Below are 15,342 nucleotides of genomic sequence, written 5' to 3'. Positions count from 1 at the left end.
GAAAAATTGTAATGATGACTGAAATACCAAAAGTCCAAAGAACTTAGATGCAACTGTGCATGAGCTATAAGTTATTTGTCATTTTATCAAATTAAGATACATAAACTTAATTAGCACAAACTTCTTGAAGAACCATTTCTTACTAGAAAGGTAACAAAATGTTATGCCATAATTCCACTACTTTCCTTTTTTACTTCAGATTAAGTATTACACTGACCTTTTTGAAACAGCTAATATTGGTAAATAGGAATAACATTAAATTATAACACATGCCTATTGTTTTGACTACATTATAATCAAATTTAGCATATTACAACTTTGAAATAATTCTCCATTTTTTAGTTATACTATTATGAAAATTACTTACGAATACATTTTCCTTCACTTTCACCAAGAATGTACCCTTCACAGCATTCATTCACCTTTTTTGTTTTTGTTACAAGTTCCAACTGATATCCTGTTGTATATGCAATCCTACAATAATAAAATAAGTTTATCTAAACATAATGTAACATGTTAGAATTATGATAAATCTTAATTCAATTTTAGAAATTGATGCATGTTAACTGAAGAGTATACACTCTGTGGAACATAACAATTCCTACAAATAACTAAGTCTGACAAACAATTTCTGAACTTTTTAAAAAGAAACAAAGTATAATTGTAATTAATAACAATCTTTGTTATTTCATGTGATTCTTCTATTACCCAAATAAGTAAAGTAATGCACATTTTCATGTCAGTTTTGTTCAGAGAAGTACAAGCTGTGATGGTAATAAGACTTGATTGCAGGATGGCAAATTACAATTTGAACAAATAAATCTATGAGTTGCTTTGTTAAAGTATTAAGACACATCTGGGACAATCTCAACCACATTTTATTTAATGTAAACACATCAGCACCTGTAATACATATCCAACATCAAGACCCAATGTTTATCATTTAACTAAAGCAAACAGACTATTTAAGACTAACCATGAACTCACTTCTACATAATGTTAAAAAGTCAATCAATAGTTACCAAAGATACTGACATTTACACCACAGAAAGTTTAAATGCCATAACAAATGCTTTAGAAAATACTGTCCCAATCAGAAAGAATAATATAAACATTAGCAGGTAGTATTTAACAGGACAAATTCAATTCATAACCTCCAGGAAAACAGAAGATATTACAAAGAGGGTTTATTCATACAAGAAACATAAACCTTAAATCCTAAGTCACTAACACAAACAATATTGAAAAAATTAATCAAAACTCTATAGGAAGAAAACTGGCAACACTTTTGTCAATCAACAGACAAAAACAGACAAAATACATCTCTTTCTTTGGAAAAAGCTCAAAACTATATGCAACAATAAACCTGCTCAAACAAATCACACATAAAATATAATAATACCACAGCAAATATGAACAAGAACAAAGCTAAACTATTTAGTAATACCGTTACAACAGTCTTCACCATACCCAGTATTAACACTTCAAATAATGATCTCTACAAAGTAAATAATTATATGCAGAAAAACAACATGTTCACTCCCACATTCCCAACTTAACTCAGCCCAGACAACCCACTCACTAATATCAACATCACAAGGATGGCTTCAGAAATATCTTAAAAAATGCATCTGACTTACTCATTACACATCTTGCAACAGTCTTTAATCTATAACTAAAATTGGGTTATTTTTCTATAGTATGGAAATCTTCTGTTACAAGCATCATCCCTAAGAAAAGTAATGACCACAGTAACCCAGGTAAATATGGACTAATTAGTTTGTTAGATTGTAAAGGCAAACTAATGGAAAAAATTACCACAAGGGTACTTTTTCATCTCAAATTTAACAAGCCTCTTTCTGACATACAAAACATATCACATATGCAATGTCAAACAGTAGATCATTTAGTAAGATTAACAGAGTCCATTCACAAAGGATTTAACCATAACCAAGCAAAATTGATGTATTTCTAGATGTCAAAAAAACTTTCAATACTGTCTGGCATACTGGCATCAGATATAAATCATGCAATTACATTATACCTACTCTATTCATCATATAAATTTCAAGTATCCTCATCAAGAAAACCATAAAATAAAAATAAATAACATTTCAACCTCATTCCCACACCTAGTCAGCATACTGCAGGGCTCAGTTGTAAGTTCTTTACTGTACATGTTATATATCAATGACAAACTTTCTGGCACTTTTTAAAACACTAGCCTCATGCTACATGGATGCTGCTGCTGCATGGGGCACATCATATACATAATCCACTTCTGACAGCTAACAGAATAGAAACATGCTTAACCACAGACTGAACTCATTTAAAACACAAGCCATTATCTTACATCATAGGTTAAAGCAAAACAATAAAAAAGTTAGAACAGCTAAGTTAAAGCTTTATGATACACACATTAAATTCACAAACAAAATGTTTCAGATTATCCTTTAATAGAATGTTAAGCTAAAACACACCTTTCACAGAAATCATGATTGAAGCAAAACATCAATTACCTTAAAAAGATTAGCACTTATGCCCAAAGACTGCAAATGCCAATACAATTATGATAATACATAACATACATTAAACCAATTTTTAATATAGTTGCTCTGTTGTGTGTAACATGCCAAAATATTAAAATGAAAAATTAGAATCAACCCAATTAAAAGGAATAAACTTGGTCTATCATCTTCCAATTTACATCTCTGGCACATACCTTCACAAAGTAAATAAATCAAGAATAATCCAAACATGCTTCACAACCCTAGATACGAAATACTACGACAAGTCCAAGAATAAGAATAGCCTTTATATTAAAATCACCAAAACTACACCTCCTGGAACAAGTGTATGCCTCCTTTCATCTACATTATTACATAAAACAAATAAAACTCACACTATCAAGCAACAGCTTGAGCATTTTGCCTTGTTCTTCTCCTCCTCTATTTGTTATGTTACTACCCAGAATGACCAATGGAATACATGTGTACTTGTATGTGTTGCATAAAAATATGAAATTGTTATATATAACATGTTTAATTTGTTAGAGCTTGTTAGCCTAATGTCTTCTATTGAAAACTGTTTACTTTTACTGGAATTGAAATCATAATATATATTGTAGAATGCTATCTATTCTGTGTAAATGTCAATAACAAACCATAAACTATGGTTCTGGTCTTGTATTATATTTCTAGTGCTAGGCATTGGTTGTTTGGTGTCTTTGCTAATCACCATTGATCTCAAAAGTTGCAACCCAGCTATATTGATATCAGTCAATAATCTACAGCTAATATGATCAGTGATGTGCGAGTTTGAAAGTGAACCGATTATGTTCTTTACTATGATGTATAAACACAGTTCAGCATTTCTAATTATTAAAGACTTAATAACAAACAAATTGCACTGTTCTGCTTGTTCAATACTAGTTTAATATACTGATAAGTTGACTCAACTTTGGGAACCTATTAGTAACATATAAAATCTTTCCAAAAGACAAATAGGATACAGGAACTGCATATAAAGTAAAGTGTTGATCAACATACATAAATTATGACTGAATTAACAAAACAGCATAGTTCATTTATTAATAAACAAACAAAACAATGTGTCAAAAGCTGTTCTGTGGTTAAATGTATCATTTTTACAGTTCTTAGAAATTTTAAAGCATGAATTATGATTGTCTAGCAAGATATTAACTTACTTTTCTATGTATAGTCTTACGTATTTCACTTTCATATTTTTATTTTAATTATCAATGTACATGTAATGTAACTAATATGCTTGTCAATGCTAGTGAAGCTTATTTGGTCATTTTATTCTTCTGAGCTCAGTGCTTTTTATTTTATGAACTTTAGTTTTTCTTTTCTTTACTGGAGAAATAGTTTTGTACATATTGCATATTTTGTTGCTAAACATTACATATTTGTAGCAAATGTAAAGTTTCACACTAATAAGTAAAAATTTCCGTCTTATGTTCAACTAAATTAAAAAAAAACAAAATTTATAAAATTTTACACACAAAAACATATTTCAGATTAACACAGAATATTTTACTGAAAAACATCTGTTTCATTAAACTATAATTTTGACAGTGATATTACTTGTTCAATAGGGAAAACAAGTTTTTTTACCACACACACACACACACAGCATATAACACTAAACTATATTTACACTGTTTTCTCTTGTTCAACAGTACACATGAACAAACCATAATGAAATTGTTAAAATATTATATAATAAAAAAATTTTTATGTTTTCTTACCTGAACCTTGAGCATCTAGGTGGAATAGCAAAACACCACGTATATGTTCTGATATGGTATGGTTTGTTGTAAGATTTTCTTGTGGATACTGAATATCTATGAAATTATAAATTATATATTAATATGAACACGTATAACCTCTAAATGAATACCAGTTATACTTTATAATATGAATTATTAATTTCAAATTAAATTTGGAGCTAATAACAATAATCACACACCACATGAGCTAGACATCTCTTTTGTTACTGCACAAATGATTACCTAAACTTTATATTCAGATAACATGGCACAAACCAGACAAAAACAGAAATCACAATGCCTTATCATTTCCACTTCACACTACAACACAGTAGTTATCTCTTGGCAACATATTAATCCAAATTTTTTACTATCTGTCCTTCAAATACACTTTTATAGAGATAGTTTTAAGAAGCTTTGTCCATAGAATAACTTTAAATGACTGTATTCTTATATGACAAGATTACTCATTGAAGAATAATTTTCAGATGGTCTAGCAGCTCAATGTGATTATTTCAAACCAATGCATGTACAGATTTGTGAAAAAGTGAAATGGAGTTGTGGGTTTAAATACCAACAAGTCTCAGTTTTCACTTCTTCTTGAAAACCAAAAAGCTTTCCAGAAATGGTGGTAGGACACACTTTAAAACTTTGTTTGTTATTAGCATTACAACTGTTATCAGAATTCTAATGCTAAATGTAGTAGTTGAATATTAATTTATTATGACACCTGTCAGTTGCATTACATCTGATGTTCTTGTACAAAACACTTTTTTACAGATAATTTTCTTTGGTTGTAAAGAACTTCAACAGCAACATTAAAAATGGTATCCTTCAGTTCAGAAATAGTTGCAGGTTATAGCAATTAAGTCACATCTTAATTCACTCAGACCATATTCCCAGGTTATCGGGAATTTCAGACTTGACTATCAGCCGAATACCCAATATAATGGGAAATGCCCAGATTTAAACAAGGTCAAACTAAACACAAATTAACCAATCAGAATAAAGGTAAGTTGTGAGTGCAGTATTAATATTCTTTTGGAAATGGCAGCCTCTTGTAAGCACCAATGTCATTGTTTTTGTAAAGATATTTGTTCATTTTTTGCTATGAAGCGTAGCTCTCTGGAACGAAGCACTTCGAGTGAGAACAGATGAAGACCAAGAACGTTTAGAACTGCTGAGGTAATGCAAAAATTAGATGAATAAAATGAAGATGAATTGGATTTCGACCAAATGATCCTGAGGATAACTTGGAATTAGTTGAAGATGAAGAAAGTTTAGAAGAATCTGAAAGTGATGATATGCCTCAAGCCAAGGGGCATGGTCCTTGATTGGCTGATGGTAGGAGTGATGCAGATGTTCTTGATGCAGGTTGGAGTAAAATGTTTTTCTGCACCAGAGAGTGATTTACAGTTTGATAACAATGCAAAAAAACCACCCTGAAGTACCATACGAGGACATTCCCTTCAAACAGATCAAGAACTCAATTTGGTGCTCTCTCTGCAAGAAATATCTCTGCAAACATGGGTCAACAAGCTGGGAAGACTGGTGCACCAAGGTAAAGTATTAGTACTAGATTAAAGATAAACCTATTACAGGTAATATCCTCAAAGTTTGTGTTTCTGTGTAGTAGTTTTCATGTAGTCTCTGTTTCTGTGATACATACATGTTTTTATGCATTTGTGCTGTGAAGCTCAGACCAAGGGACAATGTGGCTCCATTGGGTTAGAGCTGATAGGGTTAAAAAAGCCCCATACCAATAATATCAGTGATATCATCAGAATAGAATAGATACAAATGGTGGGAACCTTATTAATACACTAGTCTTAAGCTTCAGTAGTGGTGACAGGCTAATTTTTCAGTTCATAGTGACAGTATTTTATGCTTAAGTGAAACAGTCTGAATTGTAAATATTCATTTATAAGTATATGCTAAATAACTAATAATTTTCACTTTAGAGCATACAACTGATCATCAGTAGTCTAGTGTGCATAAATATGGAACAAGGGAAATCACTGACTATTTTATAACAGTAGTTTTGTCTTATCAACACTATCAAAAATTTCAGGAATATTTCTATTATACAGGTTTTCTGGACAGAGAATTATCTATTTCCTCATTCAGTTTCAAATTTGTTCTCATGGAAATAACGTTCACTAGCGTAATTGAATTTTTAAAGGATCTTATTGCATAGTTAGGAAATCAGAAAATTATGACAGATATAGGATACTTCACTTTTTTCATATTATTATCCTGTATCTTAAGTACCTTATTTAAATTAAATATTTATTTAATATAGTAGTATTAACAGTATAAAAAAGTAGGTTTAAGGTTTTTTGAAACATGACAAAAAATGGTCCAGGTAAGTACTTCATTTCTTTTTTTTCCCAGTATTCTATAGTTATTATTATTATTACTATTACTAAAGCAATTAAAATATAAGAACCAGAAAGGTATCTAATCAAATTAGATTAGACAAGATAAAGAAGGATAACAATAACAGAAATTCTTCATGAGGTGTGCTTACAAGTTGCTCATACATTACATAGTTCAATATAGTAATGCCAGCTACATGTTGACTAAGTGATTTACAACTCGTATGGTGAGATTATTATAAGTTAATATTTTCCTGAAGTGAAAAATGTATTTCCTATAAACCTTACCCCTGCTGACACTGTAATAATTTCTCAATCTCTAAGGTTTCCACGATATGCACAACTAAGCATAAAGAATGCTTGTTCTAGGCTTTTATACCACACCTGAGGTAAAATTTCTCCATCAATTTCAATGTGCTTCTTATCTAGATTCCGTATATAAGCATCTCATTCCAATAATGTAATCATTTTTTCGAGACATAAACTGGTTTTTAATAAGGAAGTAGGTCGGGAGAACATTGGCAAAGGTAAATGTTATTGGAAATACCTTTTCAATTTGGGAAAATGTTAACTTCCAAAACATACTTACCATCAGTTGACATTGAGCAGATGAAAGGGCTAGTGCAGGCATCATCCATAGAGAAAATATCTGTAGAGAAAAGGAGCGCGCACCAAGATAACAAATGGTACAACAATGGGAGAACCACACTATATCCAGAACAGGTATGCTCTTAACCTGAAACTGAGTTCCTACATCAAAAGTGGAATAGAATATAAGTAACTATCAGTATAGGCCAGCTTTAGCCAGATGGCCACATTTCCACAACTCTAGGTTAGAATTAAGGGGTTGTTGTACCTATATCCTACACTGGTGGCCAGTGCTATTGGAGTGCAATGATATATATATACTTTTGCCTAAACCTCAACCTGTAGCCATAGAGTGATGCAATTCACAACACCAGAATAACAAAGCAAAAGTAAGCAGCAGCTATGTGGACAAACTTTCTCCTCCATCCTCGAGAATACAAATGGATCCTATTATGAGAAATAATTGACCTGGAAAATAACTTAAGGGGTTGAGAAATACTATGAGCTGATACTCCCAAATTGGAGCCAGAAAGGCAAGAAGCTAATGATGATAAAAAGAGAATGTAAATGGAATATATCAATTCATGATTCTAACATCTTTGGATCTTCAGCAAATAAAATGGAACAGAGAAAGAGTTTCCCATAACTTTCTGAGGACAGAAAATGGTAAACCTTTTCTAAAAAAAGCATCTCCACCCAATAAATTCCAACAACAAACCATCCAGAATACCAAAGAAAGAATGGAAGAAGACAATCTGACTGAAGTAGATGTCAACAAAATCCCTAACTCATTTTCATATTGCTGAGAGGAACATTAATAAGCTTAACATGAAAGTTGGATTGAAGATAAATACCTCAGAATAGTTGTGAGTGTAAGATAAATCCAAGAAAACTCTGATCTTTTTAAAGCAATCACAGGTTCCAATCTAGACCCCCACAGGCCCTAAAGGGAGTCCATTCATTGAGAATCCAAACAGCCTTCCTCTTGGCAGTGATAAGTCAAAGTATGCTGATCTGATAAATATGGGGAATAAGGCATAGATATCTTGTCACATAACCGAGTGGCAAATCTCCCTGTATGAACAACAATATCAGAAGAAGGAAAAAAAACAAAGTAGTCATTTGTTGACCTTTCTGCAAATTAGGAAGGAATAGAGTCAAATGCAATAGAAAAGACTCACAAACTCAAGAAACCAACTGAATAAAAGGGGCTGGAGGTGGCTGATCAAAACAATCCTTTGTTGAGAATGACCAAGTAAAAGAAAGAGCTGGAAAAAGTCTAAATTCTTACCAGTCTTTCTAGGTCATTTGCAAAACCTGCCTCAGAACCCCTCAGAGAGACAATTTCAGTTTGAATATATGTCTATTTTGCAATGGATCATATCAAGGACAGCATCGACTGAAAATGACTACTACTCTGGCTGTTGACAAACATTAGATAGCAGAAATGGAAAAGGTATGGTTGACCTCTGCCATAGAAACATTAACTCAAAAATTCATACCCATTTGTAAGGTCTGTTTGTTTCTTTTTTATCAAGTAATGTATAAATATAAATGAAAAGATAACCAAAGAAATACAAACCATGTTCAAAATCACAAATAAATAGCATATAATCATCACACTCTTGCTGGTAAGAACTCATGTTAATGCTTTGTTGTGAAAAAGGAATTACATTATTGGAATGAGGTGCTTATATACCATACCTAAATAGAGTGTACTGAAGTCAGTGGAGAAATCTGCAAAACAGAAATGTCTTGAGGCATTTATGTTGGGTTTTCAAGGACTGAGGCAAGCATTTTCAATACTCAAATAGGCAGAGAGTGAAAAACCTAGAAATCATGACATAGCTACAGTGTCATTGCACTGTAAGTATGTTTTGGAGATCTTTCTTATAAAATTAACAAGAGTATACTTCATTCCAATGGCTAGGAACGGGTAAGTGGCAAGAACTTCAACAAAACAAAGGCAGAACTGAATTTGACCAATAACAGCTCTGAACAGTATTCAGTATGTCAAGACTAAGTTGACTAAGTACACATAAATATTAAACATAATAATAAATAAATAACAAAACAGAGTAACACAGTGTGATTACAAAATTGCCTGCTCATTAAATATTTTTTAATAAAAATGGACTCATGGCCACACAGCCCATATAAGTGGACGTCATGCCAAATGCCATACCTCCACGTAATATATCATTAGCCTTCTTAAGGTAAAATAATCTGACATAAGATATTGTCACTTGATTGATTGTCACTTCTCTGATTGATATTTCAAGTTAAATCAGGTGGTCCATGGTGGAGCGCTGTCATTTGAACTCACTCTGGGTGGGTGAGAGGAGGTTGTTTGATTCTAGAAACTAAACAAGATGAACATTAACCATCCTCTCTAAGGTCTTATAGAGACAGCTCATCAAAGCAATTGGACAGTAGCTTCAAGGAACTGTGGCATCCTTTCCAGGCTTAGAAAAAGGTAGAACAACAGCCTGGGGCCACACATCAAGAAAAATATTATTGTGCTAGATCCATTTAAAAACAACCAGAAGAACAGCAAGAGAAGCAGAAGAGAGATGGCACAACATCTCATAGTGTATATCATCAGGTTCAACCAATGTACTGCCAGACCAATGAAGAGCCACCAGTGTAAAGGGGCGATTATAGTCATAGAGACAATCAGCCAAAGGAAAGGGGTGATCATTCTGCCTGGGCCTTGATGGCTGAGAAAGTGGAAGATGAAACAGAAGTGCTAGACACACAGCAAACCTACAAAAGGTATCCCAAGCCTGTTTTTGAGCCTTCCATGCCATGTGGCAGGCAGAATTCCACCACAGATGAGGATATTGTGGAAAATGTGTCAAAGTTTTAGGAATACACTGAGCAGCTGTTTGTAAAATACAGTCAGTCACTGCTGCCATGCATTCGTCTGTTGACTGCTTACAGATGACGGCAGGATCAAGTTCCATGAGAGAAGTGAAAGAGGGCCAGTTCACTTGGGCCAGCTTCCACCAGGGCACATGGGTTAGGTGGCATCAACCACAGCTAGTCTCTCTCAAAATGATAGGAAAATGATCACTGCCCCATGGGTTACTGTAAACCGACCATGAAAAGTAGGAGAATAGTGAGGAGAAGCAGACTGAGAGATCAATAACAGTAAAAGACTGATTAGGTGCATGAAAATAAGTATAAGAACCAGAACTGAAGAGAGAAAGGTTATGATCTGAGAGCATACTCTGCAGAGCAACCCCTCCCATCAACACAAAAGGGGATTATGTCCATTAAAATCCTCCAGCATTAAAAATGAAGATGGTAACTGTTTAATGTCAACATCAAAATCTGATTAATTATAGATCTCTCCAGGATACAGGTAAAGAGAATAAACAATGATGGTACAACCTAAAGAAATATGGATGTCTATCACCTCCAAGGGTGTGTCAAGTGACAGATACAGGGTGGGCACATTATAATCAACCAGCAGTGCCACTCTTCCATACACTCGTTCTTCACAAAACCTGTAACTGCTGTACAAAGAAAACTGCTGAAATGTGACTGTATTGGCAGGTTTCAGAAACATTTCCTATCAAGAAAGACACACAGGATGGTAATAATCAATCGGAGCTTTGATGTCATCCAGATTAGAACATAAACCTCAACAGTTCCACTATATAAAAGTGGCCAGTTTACTTATGTGTAAACAAATTGGATGGAAAGCCCTTCTGTTTTCAACCATGTCTTTTTCTTCATTTGAAGATCTATCAATCTCCATGGATCCTGCCCTCACTCAATTTGGCAGGTCTCTGTCACTGGAAGAAGATTCCAGCTACTAAGGGCATGAACAAATGATCATTTTGAATCTTGAGGCCAAAGAAAAAAGTTGGACCCAAATCCAGAACCAAAGGAAGTGGATTCAGGAATCTGCTGGAAGGAATGGTAGGGACAGAGTGGGTGTTGATGTTGATTTATCAATTTTCTTAACCATGGAGGGCAAATGGCTTTTCACGTGATTTAAGAACTATTCTTTTGGAGGCACAGAGAGATCCGTCTGCACTCTTACTGTAGCAGTGGAATGAAGAACAGCATACATCCAAGATGGAGTGGTGGTTTGAGCTTTAGGGTAAGAAATGTTGTGAACTATTTTCAAACACTGTACATGTTTTTCTTCCACTAACATAGGGCATGAACGAAAGTAAGATGAATGAGAACCACTACAATTAACTCAATGAGGGTCTGTTTTACACTTGTCACTGCAGCAAGCACACATAAAGGAATCACGACATGATGTCTTTCAGTGACATGGTCATTTAGTTATGGTCTGTTTTGATTTTAATTTTGGGGATCCATAATAAAGAAAGAATATTTCAATTCCCACTGACTGCACCCACCATGAAACCCTATGAGGAGATGCACTACAATGCAGCAACGCTAGTTTCACAAGCACTATATCCAAACACTAGCATCAGACACAATGTCCACAACATCCACTGAAAATGTCCAACACTCGTACTTGGTTGACCCTAGCCCAAGTCAATCCAGCCGATTGATCCTGGTGGACCATCCCAAATCCATCCATCTACAGGATTTCAAGACCAATGCCATGTGTCAGGGTTGGACCCCTTAATCACCAGGATCTTCTCCTCCCCTGGGTTAGATCCCAAAGGAAGTAAACTGAAAGAACAGAACCTTCTCTGAGAGGCCCCCTCACCATGTACAGGAATCCACACTATTGAGTCAAACCTCTAAACTCACTGTTGACAACAAAGACAATCATGAGTAATATTTGGTATTAGTATTAAAACATCTTAAACTTTACTTATAAAAAAAAAACGTGTAGAGACTCAATATAAGAAGATAGAAAAACTATACTAAAAATGTAAGTGTTTACAAAATCCCACTTGCCAGTCAGTGTTAAGGCTATTTTTTTTTAACAGGTTTGGGGAAGTGATCTTAGAAAAAGATTTTATATGATGCAGAGTATGAATTAAATATTTTGTAAAAATCCAAAATTAAAGGAAAATTCAGTAACAACTCAACATCAATAGACCTTCATGAACAAAGTTTATCAGAAGATGAGAAATATTACAGAAATGAAGTACAGGACACAAACTAAAGGAAGTCATATACACCAAAATCAGTCATACTGATACAGTTAGTTTAAAGACAATTTTTTCTTCATTAAAGGTGCTTCTTCAGTATTGCTTTTCTACATCAATACAACCAGAAATTCTCAACAAATTTTACTGCCCCATTACTTTTAGCTACAAGTTCAGCAACCTCCTCCTTACTACCTGTTACACTGTTACAACGGCTGCACCAACTATCAGACACTGCATTTGCAAATTTACATTAGGCAATTACATCCATGTTTAGGCTATTCACATTTTATGTTCCTGTGTTGAAATGTTCTATACTTTAAGGTTTCAATTTTATTAAGAAGAAACACATCTGTAGCTTAATGTGAACAAACTTTTCAATAAAAAATATTTTGGCTAGCACTGTCAGATGTAAATTTACTATTCTAAAACTGAATCTCTCACAAGCTTATATGATGATTTTTTTAACAATTTGCTGAATAACAATCATTATTTCAAACTCTGAGGGCTGAAGTTACATTTTAAAATTACAAAGTTTTACAGTATACTTACTGTACTTGTCTTGTACACATATTAGACCATTCTTCATCAGCCAAAGCTGCAGATAAAACTAGGAGTAAGAGTTGTGAATGGACCCACATATTCTGAAAGAAAAAAAATAACAATACACAGATCAATAAGCATTGCTGCAGTTTCTTTCAAGACACTGTACACAAGTTGACTTCAACAGCATCATACATTCTTATCAACAGCATTTACTACCTAAATAAAAAGATATTTTGGCTTTTAATTTTAAGAAAAAATAAATATTTTAACTAAATACTAGGTGTTATTTAGAATATTTCATTATCTATACTGAGAAACTACTCATATAGATACAAGACTCACAGTAAAGTAATTTAAAATGACTCTTGGTTTTTAAGCAAAAATTCCTTTGTTACACTCATTCTCTTGCACAAACTAAGTACTGTATTTCCTGGCATTGAAGACCACCCCCATTTTGATTAACTAAATTTTGAAAAAAAGATAAACATAAGAATAAGGTCACAGCATTTATACCAGTCTTAACAAGATGTTTCATGAATTGTTTAGTGACTTACTGGATATAAATCTTCTTGCCCATTTCTCGTTTTTTGTGAGCTCTATGCTTATCATATCTACCTTTAAAAGTGTATTCCTTATATTAACACTGAAATAATGTTATTCTAAGCCAAAGGAGTTAAAAAAAATGCCTGTATTACAGCACCATATGTAAGGTGACTTGTTTTTGTTTATTTCTTATTTAATACTAAATAACTTGTACATTTCATTCTGGATCATATAGAAGGGCTTGGATTACAGTCTAGTATCAAAATGGTTCCTATAGGCTTTAGTTTAATCCTGTGAGCAATGTAATATTTTGGCCTGGAAGACCCACGGTAAATTTTTAGACTAATTTGGAGAAAAAAATACTATCTTTGATGCTTGGAAAGACAGTAAGCACAAGTATGCCAATGCAGTGAACAAATGTAAAACAAAAAAAAAGACCAACTTAACATATGGCAGGACTATATACAATGTTAGTAAATATTATATCCAAGCTCAATCCAAAGTTAAACTTTATTACCTTTAACAGCTATAACAGTACATATAACAACAAAGGAACAAATGTAATAACACCGAAAAAAAAAAACACTTTTAATCCACATGTCAAACTTTACTAATTATCTTTCATGTACTTTACATTAGAAATATGGTATGCAACTGAACTGTTACAAAGCTATTAAAAATAACTTTCATCTTAAAAACTTGTGTGTTTAAAAACATACAGCTTCTGATACCAATGCACTCATTTTATTACTGTCAGAAATGTTTCTAAATATAACAGTACTGTTTTTTTTCTCATATATCAAAAAGTATCCAAAATTTATTCAAGAAATAACATATGCTTATCATCTGTTTAACTACTTCAGTTTTAGCATTCTTGTTCAGACAAATGCTATTCTTCTTGCTAATGTTGATATTTAATTCTATTTGACTTTTATAAACTTTTTTATTAAAAATTTATGTGCTTGTTTTATATAATCAACAATATACTTTACATAATATATATATCAGAGGTTAAGACTGACAGACTGTGTATCCTACTTCCGCAGTCACCTCCAAAACCTAGGATAGATTTTATAATCCCACGTTGTGACTTGTATCCTAGGATCCTTTTAAAAATATGCAGCATATTTTCTTTAATTTTAATGTTTTTTATGGCTTACAAATTTATGGTTATAATATATACACACACACACGCTTCATCATGTGGATGATGTTATTACTTCTAATTTCATTAAATTCAGTCTTTCCTTGTTTAAGTTATACATTATGTTAAAATGCTAATTTTAAATAAAATTGTTTTTAGGGCACTTTAGAGCTGTGCTAAGCTATTTCACAATACAATACATATCATGATACGATATCAGTTGATTTATACATGGCAACAGCATACAGAAAAATAGCTTATAAAATTTTGTGAGTGGAATACGATCTATCAAACATGATTTTAAATTCTCAAGTACCTTGAATACTAAGTAGCAACCCTATTGTGATAGTTTATAAGAATATTTTAAGGAATTACATTTTAATACACAGTCAAGCACCTCAAGGATTCTTATTGGGACTATGCTTCAACAGCCATCATTTTAAAGAGACTTATCGGTACACATGCACCAACTGACTGTGGTCAAAAATACAGTACATCAGCTGTTTTTGCAAACAAGTACATATACATCCTACTAAATAATGTTGGGAACATTTTGTTTAAGTCTTTTACAAACTTAGCTTTGTGAAAATATCAAGATAAATTTGAGGATAATCTGATATCAAAACAAGACTATATATAGCAACTCATACCTGCAAACTTATGACAGTAATTATAAACTCTAATAAATAAAGTTAATAATATATGTGAATTACACTTTTACAACATCTTCAGAAAAATTCTAGTTTACCAAGATAAGTCTGA

General features: G+C 32.8%; 1 protein-coding gene across 4 annotated transcripts in view; it reads right to left on the bottom strand.

Annotated features, from left to right (window-relative positions):
• The window catches only part of LOC143236598 (uncharacterized), a 110,221-nt gene that overhangs the window by 83,341 nt on the left and 11,538 nt on the right, over nt 1–15,342 (bottom strand). For all 4 annotated transcript variants that reach the window (XM_076474898.1, XM_076474899.1, XM_076474900.1 and 1 more), the window contains 3 exons: nt 12,900–12,991; nt 4,271–4,366; nt 368–474 (listed from right to left, as the gene is read on the bottom strand). In XM_076474898.1, the coding sequence (XP_076331013.1) occupies nt 368–474; nt 4,271–4,366; nt 12,900–12,988 (292 nt within the window). In that variant the 5' untranslated portion in view covers nt 12,989–12,991. The remainder of the gene's footprint in view (nt 1–367; nt 475–4,270; nt 4,367–12,899; nt 12,992–15,342) is intronic.

This window comes from Tachypleus tridentatus, chromosome 13, assembly GCF_004210375.1.
Source record: "Tachypleus tridentatus isolate NWPU-2018 chromosome 13, ASM421037v1, whole genome shotgun sequence".
Classification (NCBI taxonomy): domain Eukaryota; kingdom Metazoa; phylum Arthropoda; class Merostomata; order Xiphosura; family Limulidae; genus Tachypleus; species Tachypleus tridentatus.
Note: the sequence above shows the minus strand (reverse complement) of the source record. Positions and strands in the feature narration are given on the sequence as shown.